Genomic DNA, 25,224 nt, shown 5'->3' with positions numbered 1-25,224 from the left:
CTTCAGTTAGATGCACTCTTGTCTCTGCGTTGGTATTTTCTAGTGTTTTACCCAATTGTTGAGGTTCTCACTAAAACACAAGCACACATTCTAGCTGTGCTTGCCCCAGGATAGCAGAAAACTATTTCCTATTCCCCTTCCTGCCTACCCAAGGACTGCCCGAGGACTGCCTGAGCCCCTTCAGCTACCATACTGGATTGGCCCCATTGCATTCAAGTGACTCCCCAAGACTCCAGGACACTGTCTTAAAATCCCTACTTTGCAAGATGCAGCCCCAGAGACTGTAAACATTGCCCACTTGCTTAATTTGCAGATGAAATACTTAACATCTGGCTCCTCTGGAATGAAAAGAACTTGCTTACACTTCATTTATCAAATGGTAACTCAGTAACTCTTTGTCACTACCTTGTCCTCTTCATTATTTTACAATCCTCAATTAGCTTCACTCTAAAAATATTTGACAAGGAAACTAGACTCTGAGTAAACTATTTTGGGAGAAATGGAAAGTTGAAGAGTTTGCAATGTAAATTTTCCAAACCTGCAAGACTCACTATGAAAGCAGAGCTCCAGCCACTCTGCCTATACCATAAAATACAGCAGCATAGGGGATTTCTCAGAGCAACCAGCAAAGCCTCATTCATACAATCTTGGAGTTATTTAGGCTGGAAAAGACCTCTGAGATCATCGTGCCCAACCATTAACCCAGCACTCACCACTGAACCATGTCCCCAAATGCCACATCCACACATTTATTCAACACTTCCAGGGATGGTGACTCCACCACTACCCTGAGCAGCCTTGACCACCCTTCAGCAAAAGAATTTTTCCAATGTTCAACCTCAACCTCCCCTGGTGTACTTTGAGGCCATTTCCTTTTCTCCTGTCACTTGTTACCTTGGAGAAGGCCCCAGCCTCCACCTGGCCACAAACTCCTTTCAGGGAATTTTAGAGTGGGGTGTCCCCCTTTATTGCCTTTCCATTGGTGTTACAAAGGCAGCCTCAGTTAAAATGGTGACAGGCAGAACTTCCCAGTATCTAGAGCTTTTCTTGGGATTTATGTCAGTAAGTATTAAGCCAAACAGTTGCTGCTGACTTCAGGCAGCTGAATGGTGCTACATCACTTTAACGTAAAATATTACTTTTTTTTGGAAAAAGGCATTAGTAGAAAATTTTAACCCATAATTTCTTGAAAATAAACTTTATGAAGCTGGGAATGAATTCTTTCCATGAAAAAATAAGAAATATAAGGGTTTGCTTCACCAACCTAAAAGGAAATTGTTCTTTGATGAATTGGGAAGTATGCAATAAATTAGGGGAAGCAAATAATACTCTGCATTGTAACCTTTGCTTGCAGACATGGCTGTAGGTGTTCCTTACCCTAAAGTACAACCGATAAAGGTTCCAGGCCAAATAACTCAGGACTAGGTAGATTGTTATGTCCCTCTGAGAGCTCTCATGTCAAGCTGCCACCTCAGGCTGAATGTGGATAAACTGGAATTTCTCATCTCCCACCTAGTCCAAATCCTCCATTTCTGTTCATCAATAACCCCGTGTACCCCACCATCATCAAGGTGTAACATGGGTTTTAACTCTGAGATTGAGTACTCTGTTCACTCTGGGATTTCAGCTGCATTTTGTATTTTTATTCCCTAATAACAATCCTGGTGGCACATAACAGCCCTCCTTACCCTCCGTCCAGATTCCAATCTGCAGAAGTCACAGAAACACTGAGGAATCTAGCTTCAAAAAACATTTTCTTGTTTGTACCAAGTCATCTGAATCCTGCCAAGCTCATTTCTCCCACCCATCACTTTGATTTTCCTCTCAGCCACATGCGTCAGAAGCTGCTTTCCATTTCCCCTCGTGACACATCCTCCTCCTGTGCAGCAGCGGCACATCTCCCATCAAATGTCACATTCCAACCTGGATCACCTCACTTGCCACTCTTTGCTGTGCACACACCAAACATTCATGCCAGCACATCTCCTGCAGCATCTTTTTGGTAGGAAAAATCCAACAGCAGATGAACCTCATCACCCACTGTCACTTCATTCTTAAATCTCTTCTGTGCTGTGACTCGTACAGGAAAAAATCTCTTACTGACTGGATAATTTATATACTGAGACACTTCCTCACCAGCTGAACAAAACTATCTCCTTTCACTCTTCTGTTTATCTTATCAAATCTTATAATTTGTCATGTCTCTATATTGCAAAATCTATTGAGCCATCATTAACTTCTGTTCTGCATTCATGTAAGATGAATAATACAGAAATACAGATGAATCCTGGATCTTGCCTCATGTTCTTACACTGAAAAGCATTATTAATGAGATTGTTTTCCCCCATTTTTAAAGATAAATGACAGTGTACTTCTGTTATGGAAGTTGAGACTCCAGAAAAAAAATCCCATTTTAAAGAAATGGTATCACACACCTTTAAAAAGCTACAATAAACACAGTATTCTTTTCTGTATTTCAGATTTAGCATTCAAAATGTCTCATTACTTCAGATGATTTAGAACTGGCTATAAAATTGTCTCAAAATTAGTCTTGCTTGATCACATGAAAGGCTTTCAACATTTTCTAAAGAGCCATAATTAGTAGTTTTTTATCTATTTGTTGAATTATTTAATTTCTCTCTTTTGTACCTAGTTAACTATTTTTATCATCTAAATATGACTGTAATAAATTATGGACAAAGATGGGCCTCATCTACCCCATGGGATATAAAATCCCAAGCTTCCTAACGTGGCAACAAGCATATACCTTCCTTCTGTACCATCTGCTCCTTTTTTAAAAAAAACAAAACCCTCCACGCACAATGGTGGATTGTTTTAACTTTCTTGTTAACAGATGCAGAAACAGCTGAATGCTTTTTCTCAGAAGCACTTAATCCACACCCCAAACCTCCACTATATCTTCTGAGGGTAATTTAAGCATCATATCTAAACACCAATTAGAACTAGAGTTTTCTTGATGGTAAATGTTAATAACCTGTCCTTCTTGCAAGGAAAAAAAATACCCAAACCCCAAACCCTTCACCACTGACAAAATTACCTCATGAAATTACTGTTTCTCACTTCCAGGACGTTTGCATTGCAATAATTCTGCACGGAGACTGCTTGCTTCCAGCAGTTTTAGCACCTTCTGCAGTAAAACTAACACATGTGGATCTCTGGAGAGTCTTATTTTTTTCCTGTTGTCCCAATTCTTTGCCATCAAAAATGACAATCCTGTCAGCACATCAACACATTTTAAGACTGACCTGTGCCAGTATACAGCCTGGAATATTGCATTAGTACAATTCCTCCCCAACCTTTCCCCCATCAGCCAGTGTTAGGACCCTATGCAAATATTTATTATGTGATTTTTCTTCTTATTTTTATTGGGTTTTTTCCCTTATTATTTCTCACTGTTACTTATTCTTATTTTTCTCCTAGCATTATTGGAATTTAAATTATGTGAAATTAGAGGCATATAATTCTTAGGCAGCTCCTGCCTGTGGAATGCATTCTAAATTAGTAAAACAGAACTAGATGTGTTTTAATCACTCAGGTACGTTCCAGATTCCATGGTCATTCTGCAACTGAGGCCTGAAGGAAACCACTTATTTCATACATGTTCTCAGGGCTTTGCAGAAAAGCTCAGGGTCTTTATGAAAGCCCAATATCTTATATTTTCATCCATGTGCATATTCAGTGTCATAAATACCTCCAGAGACAGAAAATTCTCTTATCAAGGCAAAATCCCTTTTCATATCCCCTCTCCTGAGACTGTCATGGAGGAAAGGGTGTAACTTCTACCAATAAGCAGCTAAAGAATTTAATTGCTGTGAAGGGAACTGAATTATCCAGAGGGATATAACTGGGAGGAAGAGGTTTGGCTTAAAAGCAAGAAAACCATCTTGGTTGTGCAATTTTGTCACTGTAGAACAGCAGATACAAGAGATGTACCAGAAAGCCTTGGTTGAACCTTAATCCTAAACTGGAAACCACAGTCACAAATGTAAGTACAGCAGCACACAGCACTAAAACATGACTGGTACTTGTTTTGCTGTTTTCATTTTCTGAAGTCTGATATCCCTTTCTAGAATTTTCCTTCATTTTTTGATTTTTTTTTTCTTAGCTCTGCTAACTCCAAAATATTGACAAGTGCTGTATTTTAAGTTTAAAGTCTTTATCTTCCAAAACTTCCCAGTGAGCAAATATTACAAGGTGAGAAAAAAAATCTGATCTTAATTTCATCCCATTTAATGTCCTACAAGTATCTCCTTTTCTCCTATGCACAATAAATTAAAAAAAAACCCAAAAAACAAAACTGAAATAATAGATGAATCAAAACTTACATTACTAATAATACCAGAAGCCTCAATTTAGCCCATGCTTTTGTCAGACTGTAGGTATAGTAAAAAATTAAGCAGATGACTGCTTTGCTAAATTGAGGTTTACACAACCTTGAAGCTAAAGTCAGAAAGCTGGAATAATACAAAACCTCAGGGAAGAAACACAAAAACCCCAAAATAAAATTAATAAAATGTGTTTGGTTGCCTCAAGGCTGGTGTTTTCACTTGATTTTCCTAGAGAAATATTTCCAAGCAGTACCAAGTGTGCAGCCAGGCTCCCTGAAATGGATCTGGTTTGGAGAAAGTAAACTAAAGTAAAAGTTAAGTGTTAAAGAGATTTTCTAGCAATCAAATCAGCATTGCCTTCAGATGCCTGGAGATGTATCAGAAGGATGAGAGGAGAATGAGCACCTTTGCCCCAGAGCATGCAGAGGACAGGGGACAGAAATGAGAGGCAATCAAACATCATTTGTACTGCTGCACATTCAGTAACTTCTTTTGTTGTTAGTGGTATCAAAGATTTAAATGAGAAGTGACACCTCACTGAGTGGGACATGATAAATGGAGTGAAACAAAGCACAAAATCACAGCTTTTATTCAGAAATCTTTTGTCTTTTCCTGTGCCAAGCTGAACAAGTAATTGAGTTTGAGTACTATTGTAGGACTTAAGGAACAAGAGTAGGCAACTAAAATGGAAAATAACAGATGATAAGAGTTATAAAAAAATATTTTCCCTTGGTTTTGGTGCTCCCATATTATTATCTGCCCCTTTCCAGATTTACTCTGCTATTCTAGAGGTTCCACATTCTTTATTTGCAAAGTGACAAGTCAGAGATGCCAGAGATGTCCACGGATAAGAGCTTTTATCATGGAATCTCAGAATCCCAGAATGGTTTGTGTTAGAAGGGACCTTTGAGAACATCTGGTTCCATCCCCACAGGCAGGATGACCAGCCACCAGTTTGCTTCAAGCCCCATCCAGCCTCTCCTTCTATCCAAGCTCAATACAACAGGACACATCTGTCAAGCATCAGTCGTACGAGCAGCACCTAAAATGAAGATCTTGCTCACAAGAAATTACATTTCATGCAATTTTTCTCCGACTGTAGGTTAATTCCAAGTCAAACAGCCTTATTACATGATCCTAAAGTTCTCATGAAGTTACATCCAGACAGCTCACATCCTGTGCTACAGAGCTGCTGAATAACAGCTGCTGCATATCAGTCTGAGCTGGCTCAGAGCAGCACTGAGAGTGAACTGACAGCTATGAGCAGCTCCAGCTCATAAAGCACTTCAAATCTTTCAAGGAGAAAAACGTGAATGAATGTTCACATTCAAGGAAAATCTGAAAGAATTGTATAAGATACAACTGCAACTGATCTTGCATTATATAATGGTATAAGTACATGATATTGTCTATTATCTAACAAAACCACAAAAGCATGAATCTTACAGGGAGCTGCACTGTAATTCTGTGAAAGACAAGTAAAAAAATACTTTTAAGATTCTTCCATTTTGTTCTTAGGATTCCTCAACAACCAAGTTTCTTTAGTAACTTTTAACTATTTAGTAACTTTCTTTTAGTAACCAGAATATACCTGCTGCATAGAGGCAATGCCTATGTCTTTACAAAAATTAATGCAAATTATTGAAGAAGGACATATTTATTTTTGTAAATAAATATCCTGGAGCACTAAATTATGTAACCTTTTTGTCCCAGTCTCTGCTCTAGAATTATTATAGTTCTCACCTTACCCTTGAAATTCATATTTATGTATTACACGTTAGATTGCCTTGAGCAGAGTACCAGAAGTCAGATTCTCATCCATATAAAGTTTTTTAAGCCTCTCAGGAGGCACATAAGAACATACACTTTTGGAAAGTAACATATTCTAACCCTCAGATTCTTTTACATCAGTACAACTGTGCTTGAAATGCTAGTATGTATTTGAATCTGGCCATACAGTTAGAAAAAAACAATTAAAAAATAAGGTTAATGAGACTAGGAGTTTCTTTGGTTTATATGACAGATTCAGGTGATTGCAAACCTTATAGTTCACTTATCTTCTCACTAACAGAGCTAGCTATTTGTTTGACAAATCAGATTTTTTTAAGCATTAGATATGAAAAAAAAGGTAAAATTTTGCAGTGTGAGCTCCCATGTTGAGCAAGACATTGTTCAGCACTTCCAACACAGCAGGTTTGAACAGGAGGTGACACAATTGACACAACCCTCAGTGTGGTTGTACAAACTGCATCAGCAGAGTCACTCCATGCCAGTGTCTCCTGCCTCAACAGAACCACATCTATGCTGCCTGAAAGCCTCGCGTGCTGCTTGCAACAATTCATGCGCTGTGTTGTGTAGTAGGACACTGATGTATGTGCTATCCAAGAATTTTAAATATCCCCACAGGATATCAAATACTATCCAGACCGTTTGTAAATACTTTCCTAGTGCTCTGCAGAAAGGGAGTCAGTTCTTTTCAAATCTACTTCAATGACATTTTTGTCTTATCTAAAAATCTATGTTCCTGTTCAATAAAATCATCTGGGCAACTTACTGCTTCATCAGTCCTGTGAGCTTGTGCCCTCATTAATAAATTCTGTTGGAGCGTTAAGATTACCCCCAGTAGGGACAGCTGGGAAACTGCAATATAAAATCAAGCAGCACATTTAATGACCAATGAACTTCTGGAAACTTACTCTAAAATGATACATCATTGTGTCAGACACTCTTAAGTATTATGCAGCTTAGTCTCCCTCTTTAGAAACATGAAACCCCCTGAAACTGCTACCACAAATTGGGAACCTTTTAAATTATTGCCAAGCCACCTGCTTTTCTCCAAGAAACTTCATAAAACTCTCCAAATTAGTAATGTCATTAAGTAAAGCTTACAGAACTGTTGTTATTCTGAAGGAGTATTAGCTGTTGAGCTTAAGGAAACCAACAGGGATTTTTATAATGGAAAGAACTGTCATATATATTATATAATATATATTATATAATCTATTCCAAATGAAATGCTTTAATATATTCTTGAATATGCTATTCTTTAACATTTTAATCTTTCTGGGAGAAAACCCTATTAAACATATTATCAGGGTTAAATTTATCTAATGAAGAAGTTCAGCTCAGGAGAGAAGATGTGAAAGATTCTCCATCAGTTTATGGGTCTTCAGATGGTATTAAGAGCCATATAAATCAAATGTCCCATTTTACATTTCTGAACAGCACTGGAAGAAATAGTGCTGGAATCAAAGAGGGAGCCCCATTTCCCTGCTCCTTCTCTTTTTTGAATGGCCCTACAGAGAGCAGGCAAGCATGGATTATAGGAATGCCTTCTATTGAGGAGTCAGCCAAAACTGTGCCATCTCATCTTGGAGCAATTTATCCAATAAGAAGATTTAGAGGACAGTTCAGTGGCACCATTTTTGGAGGCAAAAGCAGAAGGGAAGGAATATAAATCAAAGGTGACTGGCAGGTAAAGGATATATGCAGCAATCAGCAAAACCATGTGCACACTGGCACAAATTCAACAAGATCATTTATAAAAATTTTAAGTCAGGAGTACACAAAAGGAGGTCTGGTGCTAACTAAATCCACAGATAGATTACACGCCACTGAAATAAACACTTCCAGATGCTGGCATACAAAAACCTTTTACAGAAAGAAATGTTTTCTTTCATAAATCTGAAAGGAGGAACCTTGGGATGGGGGTTGGTAGAGAAGGGAACCAAGATTTCCAAACTGAGATTTGACTTCCTACTGGTTTTATAGAGTAATAACTCATCTTTTTCAAACACAAAGTGTTAACACTGTAGAATTACAAATAACTGCAGACAACAGCTTGAAGTATAGACAAAGACATCATAAATATGTAACTGTTTAATGAAATAAAATGGTCTTTTTTTGCTTTCAAAATGAGAAGAAAGCAGGAAAATGTCAGTGTGACTCTTTCTATATCAGAAACTGAATGTGTTACAGAAGGGAAAGTTTTCAAATGCCTTTTGACATAAATACATACATTTCATTTTTGAGAAGTGATTAAGAATGAAATCCTGACTTCTTCAAAATCAGTATCAATTCATTCAGAATATCAATATGGGCAGTCTATATTTTACAGGACCCTAAGTATCAGAGATATTTTATTTGGTTTCCATGTAACTAATTTCTTTCGGAAACAGCATTCAAAACTTTTTATCATTCAAGTGCTTTAGAAAAATTCAGCTGTACTGTATCCACATTGTGTCTATTGAAGCAATTAGTGAGGATTACATTCCAGAATTTCTTCTCACTACTACTTTGATGTGAAACATGCAAAAAGAAATTTCTCTCAGTTAAGAGGACTAAGTTGGAGACCAAATCCTCTGGGTGACAACTCCAGGTTGTGGAGCCTCCTTCTCTGGAGATACTCAGAAGCCTCATGGACAGGAGCCTGTGCCCTGGGCTCTGTGGGACCCAGCTTGAGCAGGGAGCTCTCTTCTTTCTACTCCCTGAATCTGCTGGTTTAGTCTCTCATAAGCTCAACTTTGCCAGGTCATCAGCTGCTACTCCACAGATTTACTTTTTAGGGGAAATTTATAGAGTCAAAACCATCTTTATTATATTGAAATTATTAAAGATTCGTGATGAACCTCAGTGTTTCTCACTACAGAAATTGATTTAAGCATTTGCATAAAAGCTGAGCTCAATCGGTATCAATAAAAAGCATTTCAAAAACATCAGAAGTAAAAGACCTTGACTAAATGTATAATTTGATTGTGAAACTGTGATTACCATGTACATGTACCCTACTGAAGTCCACATGGGATACTTGCATTTATTATTTAAGAACCCCTAAGAGTATGGGCAGGGCTCTGGAAGGCCCAAATAATTCAAGTCTCTGCCAAATCACATTCTCTGCTATTACATGCTCTTCATGCAGGGAATGTCACAAGCAATATTATAAACACAGGTTTGTAAATACTCATTTTTTATGCTGCATAGGCAATTTTATGAGACTGAAATATTTAACAAGAGAAGGTTTAGACTAGCAAGCCTTTTCATACTGAAATGCCTGGAAGGCTGAAGGAACATTCTCCCCAAAACAAATACCCAAGGAAATGTTGGTTATACCCCTGTTAATTCAACACACCCCATTTACACATGTACAAGCTGTTGAATAATGGCCACAGTCTGCCATGAGCCTGTGCAGGATTACAATTTACATTTGTGAACTCATTTTCTCTCAACTAAACATCTGAAGCACTTCATTTCAGAGTTGGCATAAACTTAAGACAAAGAAGCTTTGGAAACATTTTCTTGTTCTTTTTGCCTGTGGTCTTCCACTATTGTAGCAGACCACTTTGCTTTTCATTTCAGAGTAAAGGATCTCAGCTGTCCTTTTTGCTGGAGCTGCTCTCTTTGCTACAGCTGTTCTTGTGGTCACAAGCACTGCTTACAGGCTGTTCATGCTCCACTCACAGCTGCCCCTATCAGGACTCCAGGTAAGCACTGTGTGTTGTTCACCGAATAGATACTCTTTAAAGAATTATTTTTTTGCTACCCCAACTGTCTGAAATACATTCAAATCAAGTAACTTAAAACAATTTCTCTAGAGACATTATGCTTGTGTTCATGGTAAGAAATATCCACCTGATATTTTTGTGAACACCTTGGCATAATAAATACTATTATTTGGAAGAGTATTGGGATTATTCCTACAGGCCCAGTCAAGACTGAACATCATTTCACTATGCACTACCTCAACTTAAATGTGCACAGAAATACATACAGGTCCAGCACATGGAATTGCATTATCCCATATGATGGAGAGTTCCAAACTTCCCATTCCTGTCTTGCAAAAATACATGGTGCTATTGCTTAATATTTCTCTGATTTTTGGAAGTCTAGACCATGCTTTAAAGCAGGAAACACTGAGTATCACCCAATACTGTTTATAGAAAATATTTAGATAAAACATATGTCTAAACTACCTTAGACATGATACAATGCAGAAGGATCCAGAGTACACTTGCTGCTTTCCATTGTGGCTTGCACTTGGAGACAAAACCTAAATGCTCTAATTATGCTAGTCATTCTGACATAACTATTAAGGTCAAAATAAATGCAAAGGGATCATTTTCACTGGTTTAATGTTAGTTTTCATTTACCATATGATTATAAAACTTTCAAAGTGTTGTTTCCATCCAAACCAACATTCATCAAATGCTGCTAAAGAATAAATTGTATAGCTAACTCTTCTTCCAAAACCAACTCCTTAGGAACACTTATCACCAAATCAGATGGAAGAGAGTGACAATCATGATGAAACAGCAAAACAGGGAAAAATGTGAAAAAATATCACTGTTTGTGCTCTACAAATACATAATTATTATCTTAAGAAAACAGAAGTATATGTACTTTCGTTTTCAAAAACAAAACATTCTCCTATATTTTCTTCTTACAGAAATTAAATCCAAATTCTATGTTTGGGGCTGAACTATTCACTAGCTTGAAAAACCATGAAGGTTTTTCACTCCTCAACTGTCTTTTTTAAAAAGGGAAAAAGTGACTTTCCATAAAAACTGCTGGGAAGCAATTGGCAGCTCTCTTTCTACATCATCCATCCTTGTGTAGGACAACACAACTGTTAAATTTCATTTTTCCTGTTAGAAACCCATCCCCTGGTGGTTTGGGTTCAGATATGAACTTTCTGAATGCAGCAGCCCCTTGACAACTGCCAGTCTGTTGGTTATTGCACTGATCCATAAAAATATCCCTTCTAGCTGCTTCAAAGAGTTCAGGCAGGCTTTAGATCCTTCTGATACAATTCTCCCCTCAGACACTGCAGAGAGCAGCTCAGACTTCTAATATTTTACCAAGGTTTTACACTGCCTACATGGGCTCTGTCACACAGGCCCTGCTGCTGAGATCTGAGGAAATGGCCACGCCTGATGACATAAAAATCTGCATCACTTCTGTTAATTCATTTCCTCAGGTTTGGTTACACACACACACCACCAGATGTGGCCATCATTAAATTGAATTTGTGCTGGAAATCTGCATTAATGCAGATTGCAGAGGGTACACAGTGCTCATCCACATTTGTGCCAAATTAAGACCCAGGGTTTCTGTTTGCTGCATGGACAATTGTCATTGCCAGGTCTCTCCCCAAAACTCCAATGAGGGCACTCACAGGGGAAAGGACCTAAATGCAGACTCTGCAATACCTCTCAAAATACCTTTCCTGAGCCTTTTCATTAAAAGCAGAATCACGTTACAGCTCTACAACATCTGTAGGCATCCAGAAGCTGACCCAAGATTCCCTCTTATTCTTGGCTTGTTCAGAGGGAACAAGATCTGCTCCTCTCATCAACCACGTTGACTGTAGGTAATGTTAACAAATTAAATTGTACAGTTGCACTGTTTGGGAAGTTCACAAGAGTGGAGGACATGAAAAAACCCCAACACAAACCAGGGTATTTTATTATACCTTGTGGTTGAAGAAAAAATTTGAACTTTGGTTAATAATTGACCAAAGCACTTTTAGTGAGCGTCAGGGAGGGAAGATTCACCTTTCTGCAGCTGTTTATGTGAGTGCTTTACTTTTTAAAAATAAAGTGAAATACATTCTCTGCTTTCAGAAGCTATTGCCATATACTTAACTACCACTACTACTTTTTAGCAAACTTCTGCTAAAGACATTTTTCTGTTTTGGACTGGAAATTCTATCCAACACTTTGCATGATATTAATCTAGCATTTCTGTGTGGCAATAGAAAAAGGCAAGGTTACATAAAGACAATTCATTGCAATTGTGTATTGACCATCATTAATAAATCAAACTTTCAATGCCATCTATAAACCACTGATTAGTTTTGGCACTAGGAAAATTATAACTAATAACATTATAACTTTTCTCTTCTCTTGTTCCTTACGTCTGAAATCCCACTACTTAGTTTATACTTATGGCCTTCATATACTTCTGCATTGTTTTTATGTAAATTAATTAATCCAAATTCAGAATAAATTTCTTTTCCTAAAATCTCTCAGAAATTGGAAAATTTCATTCTGATTTAGGACCTGAGGTCCTGTTTGGTGGATTTTGTTTGTTTTTTCCTATAACTATTTCTTTGACATTTACTATTTTCTAAATGCAGATATTCTGAGGTAAGCAGGATAAAAGCCAAACAGAACTGCATATGAGAAGAAAATGACCCCAATTTATGACATTGGAGATGGACTGCTTTTGCATTTTCATCAGCTGAGAATAAAGAATTTATTTGGCTGCTCTGAACAATGGATTTGCAATTTGCATAGAAAAAATGATGGCAAAACCTCAGAACCCATCAGTGTTTTACCACAAGATCAGTTCTATTACATTTCAGTGGAGGTTCAAAGTTGTCTAAAAAACCCATTCTCTTCTTTCCCCAACCGTAAATGTGTCACTTGAGAGTTCAGCATCCAATTGGAGCAGTATCTGACACCAAACTAATTTTAGAATATAAAGTGCTCTTCACCATATTGGAATACATATAATTTTAAATAACTGTAAACCTAAACTTTGGAAAAACAAAAAATTCAAGCACTAACAAAAAAGCATAATTTGTAATTGAAAGAAAATAATATTTGAAAGGAAAAAAACGGGGGTTTTTTTGTCTTTCCAAAAAGAGACAGAAATTACTAAGTTTTATTTCCCAAGAGAATTATGCCACTTTTATAAAGAAAATTACAGTCACCACAAATTGCTCTCAACAATTCCAAAGCTTCTTCATTTGACCACTTGAAAATCAGAGTTCTTTAAGATTATAAATATAACTTTTTATAACTCTGTTATTACGTACTGTGAATGGGGAAAGGGGGCCAATCTTGTGGCCGTAGCGCCGAATGGCCTCTCTGATGTGGCTGGGCTGGATGGCATCACTTTGAGCCTCCATCCCACAGGCTGCAGTGCTCTGCAACAGAAAAACACATAAATTGTTACTAAATCAAAAACACACAACAGACCTACAGTGCATAAAGTATGAAAATAAACCTTTATAAAATGGACCAATTTTTTTTTTTCCTGAGGATACACATCATTGGTGCCACACACTACATCAGAGGAAAAAAGCTATTAACAAATTAAAGAGGACTTTTACATGAACTTTGCTTAAGAGACCCAAAGAACACCATGTTAGCCCTTTTAAATCTTTCACCTAGTGCTGCTCCATGTTGCAATTGCAAAGAGCAGAAAATGCTCAAACTAAAATGAAAGGGTCATATAAGTCGTACTTCAATAACCACAGAAACTATTTTTAAAACATTTCAGGCTCTTATTATGATGTCAAGGGGTGGGGAAAATATTGAACAAGCACCTGAAGTGGAAAGCAATCTGACACCAAAATCACCATTGAAGAGTATCAACTTGAAATTTGAAGCTGAAACATGTGACATAAGGGTGTTAGAAGGATACAAAAATTTTTTAATTACCTCAAAGTGACTTTATTGATTATGGACTCTCAATATGTAAAAATAAGAATTCACTGCTATTGGCAGATTGTACAATAATTTTCCTGGGATTTTAGAAGAAAAAGTTACTCTTTTCTCCTTGCTAGACAATTTGAAATATTGATTTAGGCTCCACCTAGACACAGCTGCTCGCCAGAATTCAGATTATTTAATCTAATGATGGCTGCTTGGCAATAAATGAATGAAAATTGTATTAGTAAGTACACTGAGAATGACAAAAACTTTAATTATACACTGAAGTTTAATGTACACACATCCATGGCCCCCTCATACATTCACATCATATCCTAATGCTCTCAAACTTGGGATGTTTTTTACAAAATGTTTTATTTTCAAGAGTGCTGAGTCCACTGGAGCCTGTGAGTACACACAGAATTATTCCTTTTATGATGGCAGATTTTTCTCCTGCTGATTGGCATCCATAAACGGAATATGAAACTCAAATATTTTCTGCTGGACTGGACCTTCGGGCTAAAAATAGTATTTTTCACCAAGTTAACTTGTTTGCCACATTTATATCCAGTAGATACCTAAGTAAATTGAGTAACTCATGAGAATATTTAATTAAAACTGTGCACTTTTTGGAATATAATTATTTTCAAAGGCATTTAGTCAAACACTAAGAACTTAAAATAAACTCTCAGCATCAATAAAATATAATGCATCAAAAACTACACCTCCAGCAACATTTCTGTTCCCAGGAATCATAATGAAAATCAGCCACAGGAACAAAACATAATAAAATATAACCAAAAAAAAGGAAGAGGAAAAAGCAGAAGTCTTTCCAGGACTCACTAAAAGCTTCCTAACCACTGTATAATAAGGCCAGGAGGAAGCTGAACACTTCAGGACTATCCACAGCATTGATGACACCAGAAGGAGAAAATACATTTTTTCCACCTTATCACTGTAAAAATCACCAGTTTTACCCTGAAAATGAGTATTTTTTAATAAAACACTTGATAAAATCCCAAGTCATTTCACTGCTTTTCAGCAAAATGAGCACTGCCATCACATTTCTTCAAAACATCCCCAAGTGACCAGCACAAGTTTTTCTCTACAGTTTATTTAATCACATTGATTTCTCTTGTGAGTTTTAGGTACATATATCCCTCTCAGAACACCAACACTCTGCAACAGCAGACAAGAATTGTAACACATATTGCATACTCTGAATATGAGACATCGCTGTTTTATGGAAAGCCAACAAATATTTAGCTTGAATGCAAACAACTGGTATAAAAAAGAAGCAAGTCAGGCAAAGTTGTTAAAAGCAAGGGTGGCAGTCACCTCAGGCTGCTGGGATCAGAAGGATCACAAGCACCTCTTTGCCTATTTTGCTTGTATTTTGACCCTTAAAACGTGAGCTTGCTGCCCCTGTCAGAGAAGGGGATGATATCTGTGGTGGTGACAATTGCTGTACCTGTAGAGAAGCAGGTTATTTTAGAAGCAGCAGTTGTCACCTTAACAAAATTCAGTTTGCAGACATTATTAGGAAAATTTAGCATAATTCTGATAGAAAAAAACACCAATCCACACATTTGGCCCTACAATAACAATGGCCATTAATATGTGATATAGGTTTAAATTAATATTTAAGACAACACACATTATTTACTGTGAGGATGGTGAGGCCCTGGCAGAGGTTGCCCAGAGAAGCTGTGGGTGCCCCATCCCTGGAAGTGTTCAAGGCCAGGCTGGATGGGGCTTGGAGCAACCAGGTCTCGTGGAAGGTGTCCCTGCCCATAGCACGGGGTGGGAACTGGATCATCTTTAAGGTCCCTTCCAACCCAAACATTCTTTGATTCTGTGATGATTTCCTGAGAATGTTTGGGGTTTTTTATATTTTTTATTTTTCCCCCCCCAGGATTGTGCACCAAATACCTTTTTTCTTTTCCTTTGTTTGGATTTGGTGGAGTCTTGTCCAATTCCACCGTTCCCCAAGGCTCCTGAGGGGGCTTTCCCAAGGTGTTGCTGCCCTGCTGATGCTGGTGGGGTGGGTGTAGGGGGTGGTGTGTTCTCAGGGGAGTCAAGACTGGTCTTCACACTCGCAGACTGCCCTAAGAGGTGGGGCTGTAAAAGCAAAATGTCAAACAGCCACAATAGAAGCAAATCACAAATAAACCCCACCCCATCTATTTCCTTCTCATATTCCCTGTTGGAAAAGATGCAATACAGAATTTGGTTTTTTCATTCTAGAAGTTACTATGATATCTGTGTAATATCAATGCGTGTAACATACTACTTAATGCATTTGCCATTTTTGAAAAATTTAATCTCCAAATCTGCAACAGAGCCTTGAACACAGAGAGAAAAAATTTTCACCTAGGAAAAAAGGATTTTTATTTGATTATAAAGGCTTTACTGAGAATTTAACATTTAGAATTATAATTTAATATCTTTCCATCTAAATCCATGACTTCAAAGTTCATAAACTCCATAACAGAAGTCTGTACCAATACCACATCCAATAATGACAGCTTTAGAAGAAAATACATTTACAAGCAAAACATAAAATGCATTAATATGTGAAAAAGCAAGTTTACCTCAGTAGAGTTGTGGTACTGTATGAAGGTGGCAGATATGGCATGACTGAATGGGTCACCAGCTTTTGGAGTCATGTCCTGTTTAACCAAAAGGGCCAAGTCCACCAGCTGGAGGGGTAAAACAGGTGGGGTTACTGACATGGTACTAAAATGACATTGTAACCATGGGAGAGTGAGGGTTGTGGGTTGAAGCAGAATATTCTCAGTGTTTCTCAGATGAAAATAAAGTTATTCACATATTTCAGCCTAAAGAGCCTTTCTCTTCCACTTCTGTAAATATATGGAGCAATCTATCTACCCAAGAGGGCTCGGCTTGGCACTAAGGTAACATTTTTTTTTCCAGGAAATCCTTCTTTCTAATCCAGTTGTGCAATGGGATTGAATGAGCCTCAGTGCACTGCCAAAGGTCACATAGCAAAGTGTGTGGTTTCAGTTTGGACTTGAAAAAGGTTCGTGCTGGACTCCCCTCTCTCCTGCAGTCATTATAAAACATTTCTGTTTGTGCATGAGATGGATGAACACAGCACAGCACACATCTGTCACACAGCAAATTGAAAGAGCCTGGATTTTTGAGCTGGTCTCATGGAAAGTGTCCCTGCCCATAGCTGGGGGCTGGAACTGGATGAGCCTTAAGGTCCCTTCCAACCCAAACCACCCCATGACTCCATGAATCCAGCGAGCTTGGAGAGCTGAAGGAGTGACTGTATTCCTGAAGGGGCTGACAACCCAGACCCTGAATCTGAAGTACCTCCAAGAGTAATTAATTCATTTTCACTGGAGTTCCATCAGTCCCTTACCTGGGCCACAGTCTCATATGCTAAATATGCCAAAATCTCCATTGCAACTGCATTTGGCTTTATTTCCATACTGCTACAGTCCAGCCAGTCACGAAACTTGGATGCTTTCTTTGCTGTCAAAAGTCAAAACCAAAGGGGAAAAAGAAAAGTTAATGACAGATAGGCCAAAATAATCCATTTTTTAGGGTCACAGAAATACTGCAAAACTCTAGCAATTAGTGTGAACGTGATTTGATTGGCCAAAGAAGGAACTCTCAAAATGGAACTAGTGGGGAAAGACTGCTATTTCATACATTTTGGAGACCCATAAGCACATGGAATAAAGAGAAAAAAACAAGATAATTGATCACACAGGAGATTTCAGAACAAGGAAGGGTCAACTTCAGAGAAGCATGGACCAGACTAACTTGCTTTAGAATATATTACTGTAAAATAAACAAAATTATTGCATCACATCTTTGATGAATTAAAAAACACTAGAAGAAATCAACACAAATGTGAGTCCAGATAAAATTGACATAATTGTATTAAATATAGCAAAGACACATGAAGGACAGAAGAACTTGGAAGTCCTGGTGTTAACTTTACAGGGCTGAGATGCTCACGAGTGAGCCAAAATTATTTGTACAAAAGTGTTTTGTAAGTGTGCTTCGGATACACATAAATAAGGATAGATGTAAAATTAACATTCATACAAGAACTTCACACTGGTAATGGGTGAGATTGATTCAGAAAAAGGGCAGCAAAATACATGGGATACTGAAATTTAGTATTTGCTTGGAGAGTAAGAGGAAGGAAAAAAGAAGATGATCTTGCTTAGGTCAGTGGTGGACAAGATGATCATAGAAATCTGTGGACATAAAGGAGCTACTGAGATAGAGATCTTAATGAGGGCTGTTTGTGAGACAGGACAACCAAAACAAAGTAAATACAAGGTGGAAAAATCATCTGCAGGAGCACGCAACAACTCTTTGAAAAAGAATTTTCAATCAGGATTAAAAAGCTACAGACAAGTCAGGTGTTAAACAGAAAAAAGGTCAATGGAAGGCTACATTGCATCACTAAAGAAAGAAAAACAAACAAACAAACAAAAATAAAAAGGAATAAACACGAGAATTGTGAAGGTGATAAAATGATCAAAAAATGTTCCCTAGAATTTAGGTTTGCAATTCTATAGTACTTGATCCTTTGAGGGACCTTTTCTTTTGCCTGTCTTTAAAAGTGCAGAAATATCTGGAGCTGTGATTATTTTTATATATATATTTAGAACAGGTTTCTTGAAGTCCCTTCCAGGTTCATTCTCTTGTGACAGAGTTTTTATGGGCTTCTATTACAGCAATACACTTTGTTAAATGTAGTAACACAATCAATTTTTACTGAAATAAACAAGTAAAAAAAGCCTTTGGACAAATATTCTCCATGGCCTTCAGTATGTTGTGTCTAATTGAGCTCATTTTGTGGAATTGAATTTGTGCCCATGTCTCTCTTGGTACTATTTTCTAACCACTGTAATTCTCTTTTTCTTTAATGACATTAAATGTCAGTGAAAAAGAACCATATAGACATGGTCATTTAAAAACACTGTGAAAATAACACTGAGATATTTTTACAGATCACAATCTCTTGGTCAGTAACATTCTATTTTATTTTGAAAATTTAAGATTTTTATTTGTTTTGTCTCCATATGGCAATTTTGGGGTTTTAAAAATGACTTTATCACAAACCTCTCATTTCCTGAAGTCACCCTAATCTGAAGTATCATTTATTTAATGGTTCACAGATGTGTGATGCCAAATTACAACTGAACATAAAAAACATACTGAATTAGAAAAAGAAATGCTTACAAAACATGTTTTCGTACGTTTGCTGACGTTTGCTGATGGAGAACAGTATCTCAAATGCATCATTTATTCACCATAAATGAGTCACTTTTTCTTTGAATTTAAAAGGAAGAACAAGATAAGGTCTCCTTCAATGACACCACTGTGTTCAAGTCTGTGTTGTAGGATCATGTGCTGTTTTGTCAGGATTTTTACTGGCTCATTCACTCCTTTTCTCTGACATTTGACCTAAAACCTTAGTCATCACTTAACCACTTCTGTAATGATGTTTTACTACAGGATCAAGCCCATTAATTTACAGCTCATTATAGTTGTGGCCCACAAGTACTTCTAGTAAGTTGGTTTTCAGTGCTAGTAAAGCCCTAATTCTGTCATCATGTTATTAGTGTTGGAATGGCGTATACTGATGAACTTGGCTAATGGTGAATAAATTCCACAGCAGGAGCTTACAGCTTAAAATAGAAAAGACTCTTTAGTGAGTTCTTTGTGTCTCTGCGGATCAGGAAATAAAAGCAAAACTTGCTGCTCTTCTCTAATTTTAGAGGCATTCCAAAAATCCTGCAGCCATGAAACTTTGCTAATGTGCTGACTTTAGCACCACCACGACAGACTTTGGGCAAGTGTGGTTTTAATCCATTAGCTCCTCACCAGTCCTGTCTTTGCAGTCATCCCCACCAGCTCAGTATTTGAGCACATAGAAAGCTTGGTAAATATTCAAATAAAATACTCTGCCTGACGTCCTGAAACTGTGCTAAATTAACTGTTCCCAGGAGTTACAGAGACAAAGAATTTAAAGTTTTATGACTGTGGATGAAACAAAAGCGCTTTCAAAAAACATGAGGTTCTGGTGTGCTCACTATTAAATGAAATAATAATCAAACATCTTAAGATAGTGCAGCCATTATAATACTTACAAAAACTCAATTGCCGACTTTCACAGAATTCTGCATACTGGACTGAGTCCATGGCTCGTGTTTGTCTTTCTGCTCTCTGACAAAAGAGTAAAAGTACATGATGTACCTTATTCCAACAACACTGCATTCCACAACAGAAATTATAGCACCAAGAGCCCTTGCCACAACCTTGAAGCAACCCTCCCAAATTAAACATGCATCGAACAAGTCAAGATGCAGAAATATAAACCACAGATGGGTTATTAGTCTTGTAAGTTAAATTTCCCAGAGGAGAGTGTCAATTGCTATTTTCAAAACCTGCCTGCACACTGCTCACCCAGCCCAGTGGTGAGAGCTGAGAGGAGAGAGGTACTGAGCACTGCTGCCCTGATCAAGATGCACATTTAAACTGAAGCACACGAGTATTCTGCCTGTGTGTTTACAGATGACCAGAAAAGTAAAATATTCTCCTGGACTGAAGCCAACACGTTCTGCACTGAGCAGAACTGAACCTGTGTGATTCTAAATTGTGAAATTAATAAATTCCATCACACTGATGTGCCAGACAGAGAGGGGCATTGAAGTGTCCCTTCCCACCCTCAGTACACAGTAATAAATAAATGGTGCGTGTGTCTGTTGTTTTTTGGTTTTTTTTGCACTCTCAATTTATGTTTCAATTTTCATACTTCTGAATACTTCAGGAAAAGAAAGGAAATTAGATTGAATTAGAGCTCGTGGGAGAAAAAATATCTTCAAATGTTTACTACTGCATTTAAGAATGTATTTCACATGGAGTTCAGTGACAAGCAAAAGAATGCATCTCAAAAGAGTCAAGTTACAAAACCAAAAACACTATGCACACCATCCCCTCCACATATACAGGATGCTGTAATTGAATCATGGTTGAAGCAGCTCTGAAGTCCATGGTTATGTCTGAGCAGGTACTTGAGTTCTGTTTAATTCAACAGAGCAGGGGTGATTTTCACAAGGTAAAGATCTGGTCTTCACAAGAGATTAAACCCTTCATGCATCAGAGAGGGGAAGCTGTAGTTAAGATTAAAAAGAAGGATTGTCCCTTTCAGAAGCAGACAGCTTAGTCCAATCTCTCAGTCCAGCACATTGTTTTAAACAACAAGGAAAGGAATAAAAGTATCTTCCAAAGTAATTCAATTAATAAATCATCACACCTGAGCTATCACTACAAAGTGGTGTCAGGAGGGGCTGACGGCACAGAGACTCTGCTTGTGCAGTGAGCCCAAGAAGCTCAAGAAACCACGAACAAAGAATGAAAAGTACAGGTATGCTCACACCCAGGACAAAAACACAAGGGAAAAACCACAACATAGAGACACGAAATTTCACACTCTGAACAATTTTACATCTGATGAAATCAAAATCACAGAGTTCTGAGTTCTTCAATCTGATTTAATAGAAAACAATAGGGCTATTGGTAAGTAAGTGTGTATATATATATACATATATATATGTCTCCCTGCTATACAACCTGGCAGCTCTCAAATCAGGGGAAAAAGCAATTAAATAAAATTAGCACTTAAAATTCACAGTTTCTCTCTCTATTCTATGCCTTTTAGGTCACTCTCCTACAACCATCCAACCCTTCAATTAGGAGATTGGCTTCACAGTCAACACATTCAGTTTAGCTGTAAACTAAACCCCAAGCTGAATAAAAACCAGGAATACACCTGGATTGTCCTTTCATTTCTTCTCTACCCAGTCAATAATTTCAACTATATTTGAGTCTTTAGTCAACATGGTAGAAATTTTTCTACTCAGGCATTTTCCACTTCTTCTATGCATGGCTCTGGCAAACTGACTACATTTTTAGGAGCTGCCATTTCATATTACTAAAAATTTTCAGTTAATCCATTCCAACAAGATGTTAAGTATAAATTGAGTTTTTATTCCTTTAAAAATAATTTTCACAATCCATGCTGTAACTTCAACCCATTACAGAACTCAACTTTGCCCCAGCTATACTTTTGAAAACAGAAGGCATCACCAAGATAATCTAATCTGAACTTCTGCATAGCACAGGACACTTCTCACATAATATATCCTACAAACAGCAGTCCTAGAATTCTTCATGTAATTTACTTTATGCTTTATAAAAGCCTCTAATTTGGGGTTTAATTTTTCACATATTTAAGAGATATCTTCTTTAATTAATTTTAAAAACTAGGTTTTTTTGCAATGTCGTTTAAATTCTGTAATCCTTTTTTTCCCTGTTGCCACTTACGTGTTAAGCCATTGGCTATTACCCTTCACATCCAGCCCTCCCAGGGATTTAAAACCCCTTGAAACAACAATGAAGGCATGGAAAAACAAAATCATATGACATGGTAATGTGAGGAATTATTCTTTAAAGTCCTACCTGAGATGATAAAAAACCCCCAACATGTAGAAATTTGGCAAGGATACTTTAACTTTCACAGGCATCCCATAACGTAATATGGAAACAGCAAAACCAGATTAATTCCAAAAGCAGTTATGTCAAATTAAATGATTCAGCAATGGCTACTCTCAGCAAATAGACCTCAATGCTCTGAAAAAGCAGACTGTCAAAGGCTACAGGTTTCATTATAAGTATTACAAGTTTCTTTTTAAATGAAGAATCTCAAAGGTTTGTTAAAAGAAAGGTGCTGCTGAGGGATTTTTCCAACAGGAAGTTCATTTCTCTCTACAAATTGTATACAGTAGTTGTCTAAACACTGGATTTAATGATGTTCGTATATATTAATTAAATACTTTCAATTGCTTTCTCTCTCTAAAAATATTTTTATTTAGCAAAATTACTTTCATATATGTGAAATAAAATTCTTTTCTTCCTTCAATTCTTTCTTTAAAATAATTCTTTCTTAAAGGTGGATTCCAGTATGATGCTGTAAATCGCCACCAAATAAAATCATGTTTGTCATAAATAACTAGACTTTACTTTTTTTCCTAATTCACTTTAACAAAAGAACCCTCACATGATGTCATGGAACCTCCCAGTTTGAAGGATAAAGACAGACATTCTTTCAGTCCTCCCAGTTTTAGAATGGTCTCTAAATAACCATCAAATGCAGCAGAAATGAACAGATGAGTGGCACAGCTGGGTCATCTTTTAGGAAACACCAACCCAAAGACAAGATCTTTTTCCTCTTCATTTCTCAAGACCACAAGCAGTATTTTATTTTTTTTCTCCTATATCATCCCTGCTTCAAAAAATTAAGCAGATATGACAAATGGCAGCAATGACACTGCTCAACTGGTTTATCAAAAGAATTAAAAATATATAGTTTTAACTCCCTCTCTAGTAGTACTAGTCACTCTAAGCAGTTAAGAGGCTGAGTTATGTGCTGTACTGCAAAGTTAAAATACTTTGCATGCTTTCCTTGGAACATGCTGAAGGATGCAGGAGATAGGACCTGGCACAGTAAACGTCTGCTTAGTCTTCCAAAAATGTGATGCATTATATCTTCCTTTCAGCATAAAGAACTAAAAAGGGAAAGGAAAGAAAAAGGTAAAGAGTTGCACGCTGTCACCTACCATCCAGGATGAAAAATAATCTTATTTTTATTCCGTTTTGAAGCTTTCACACTTGACATACAAAGCTCTTTGTGTGGGGGGAAGAAGGCAGGAGGCCAAATGTTAACTTGCTCACCGACTGCTCTGTGTTTGGAGGAATTGTGCCCAGGAGCTGCTAAGCTGGAACATTTGAAAAACATATGTGGCACGGCTGGACACCCCTGTGCTTGGCAGCAGTGTTGGGATGAAGGTGCTGTCTTCCCAAACCCTCACATACTCATCTTGTGGAGTGATTCCTGATTCCCTCTGCTCAAGAACTCTCATTGTGACCCAATCACGGTTCCAAAGGAGCCAGGTCGCTACCCCAGGGAAAACCAAAGCTGCCCTGCAAGGGCTGATATTGCCAGAATAGAATGGTAAATAATTTTTTATTATTATTATTTGGACTGGAGAATAACAGGGCACTGTGTGCTGTGCCTGACAGCTCTGGGGTAGGAGGACAAAAACTGCAGGGTGGTCAAGGCCTGGACTGTTGTAGGGCATTGGAGATGATCCAAGGGTTGGAGCACCTTTCCTATGGAGCCAGGCTGGGAGAGCTGGGGGTGCTCAGCCTGGAGAAGAGAACGATCCAGGGAGAGCTCAGAGACCTCTCCAGTGCCTAAAGGGGCTCCAGGAGAGCTGGAGAGGGACTTGCGACAAGGGATGGAGTCACTGACACAGGGAGGGTTAGATGGGATATTGGGAAGAAATTCCTCCTGCGAGGGTGGTGAGGCTCTGGCACAGGGTGCCCAGAGAAGCTGTGGCTGCCCCATCCTTAGAAGTATCCAAGGCCAGGTTGAGCAGCCTGGGAAAATGTCCCTGCCCATGGCAGGGGGTTGGAATGAAATGATATTTTAAGGCCTCTTCCAACCCAAATCATTCTGTGATTCTGTGAAAAATTACCTAGATTAAAAAAAACAAACAAAACCAAGCCAAACCAAACCAAACCAAACCAAACCAAACCAAAACAACAACCAAAAAACCCAAAAAAACCAACCCCAAAACCTGAAAAAAAAGCAAAAGCTAGCTCAACATTGAAGTATTTAAAAAATATGCTGAAAACACATTTTTAGTCTTCTGAATTTTGACATTATCTGAGGATTATCACTATCTGAAGGCTTCTGTTACATAGAGGAAAAAGGGCTGAGAATCCCTTGAATTGGTAAGTAAAGAATAAAAAAGGGAGGTTTAAGAGTAAGCATTTTTGAAGTCTAAGCTTACTCAGAGTTTTATACAGAAAATAAAAATGTCATTTGGGGAAAGATCAATAGGTGTTGTAATGTAATACTTGATTTGGCTATAAAGTACACACATCCAGGGGTTTTTTACCCATCTCTTACAGAACATACCATACATTCTGTAGCAGCCATTAAACTGAACAAATCTGCATAGCAACTTAGGGGCTTTGATTTCATAAAGGCTTTGAGTGCCCATGTGATTAGAACAATGTTCCCAATATTAGAAGAAAAGATGAGGTGTTTTTCTGGTAGACCAAGCTGATCTCAATTTTAATGCATTTTCACAGTAAAAATAGTTTTGCTTTTTTCTTCACAGTATTATTAGTAAAATTCCCTACAATAAACAGAGTTTAGGACCTTAAAATTATTAAATTTTACAGAGATTTTAAGGATCTACAACTGTAAATGACAAGAAGAAAAGGGTGAATTATTAAATATTAAATATTAATTGAAATATACTTTTAAATAATAATCTTCCGTATAGAATTTCTGTCCAGAGACAAAATAT

General features: G+C 37.5%; 1 protein-coding gene across 1 annotated transcript in view; it reads right to left on the bottom strand.

Annotated features, from left to right (window-relative positions):
• The window catches only part of SUPT3H (SPT3 homolog, SAGA and STAGA complex component), a 254,085-nt gene that overhangs the window by 35,487 nt on the left and 193,374 nt on the right, over window positions 1-25,224 (bottom strand). Inside the window, exons 7-11 of the mRNA XM_058800983.1 lie at window positions 19,933-20,008; window positions 17,178-17,290; window positions 16,381-16,488; window positions 15,719-15,907; window positions 13,168-13,278 (exon numbers count right to left, since the gene is read on the bottom strand). Coding sequence (XP_058656966.1) covers window positions 13,168-13,278; window positions 15,719-15,907; window positions 16,381-16,488; window positions 17,178-17,290; window positions 19,933-20,008 — 597 coding nt within the window. The remainder of the gene's footprint in view (window positions 1-13,167; window positions 13,279-15,718; window positions 15,908-16,380; window positions 16,489-17,177; window positions 17,291-19,932; window positions 20,009-25,224) is intronic.

The sequence above is a fragment of the Ammospiza caudacuta genome, chromosome 3 (assembly GCF_027887145.1).
Source record: "Ammospiza caudacuta isolate bAmmCau1 chromosome 3, bAmmCau1.pri, whole genome shotgun sequence".
Classification (NCBI taxonomy): Eukaryota; Metazoa; Chordata; class Aves; order Passeriformes; family Passerellidae; genus Ammospiza; species Ammospiza caudacuta.
This window is presented reverse-complemented; position numbering and strand designations above follow the sequence as displayed.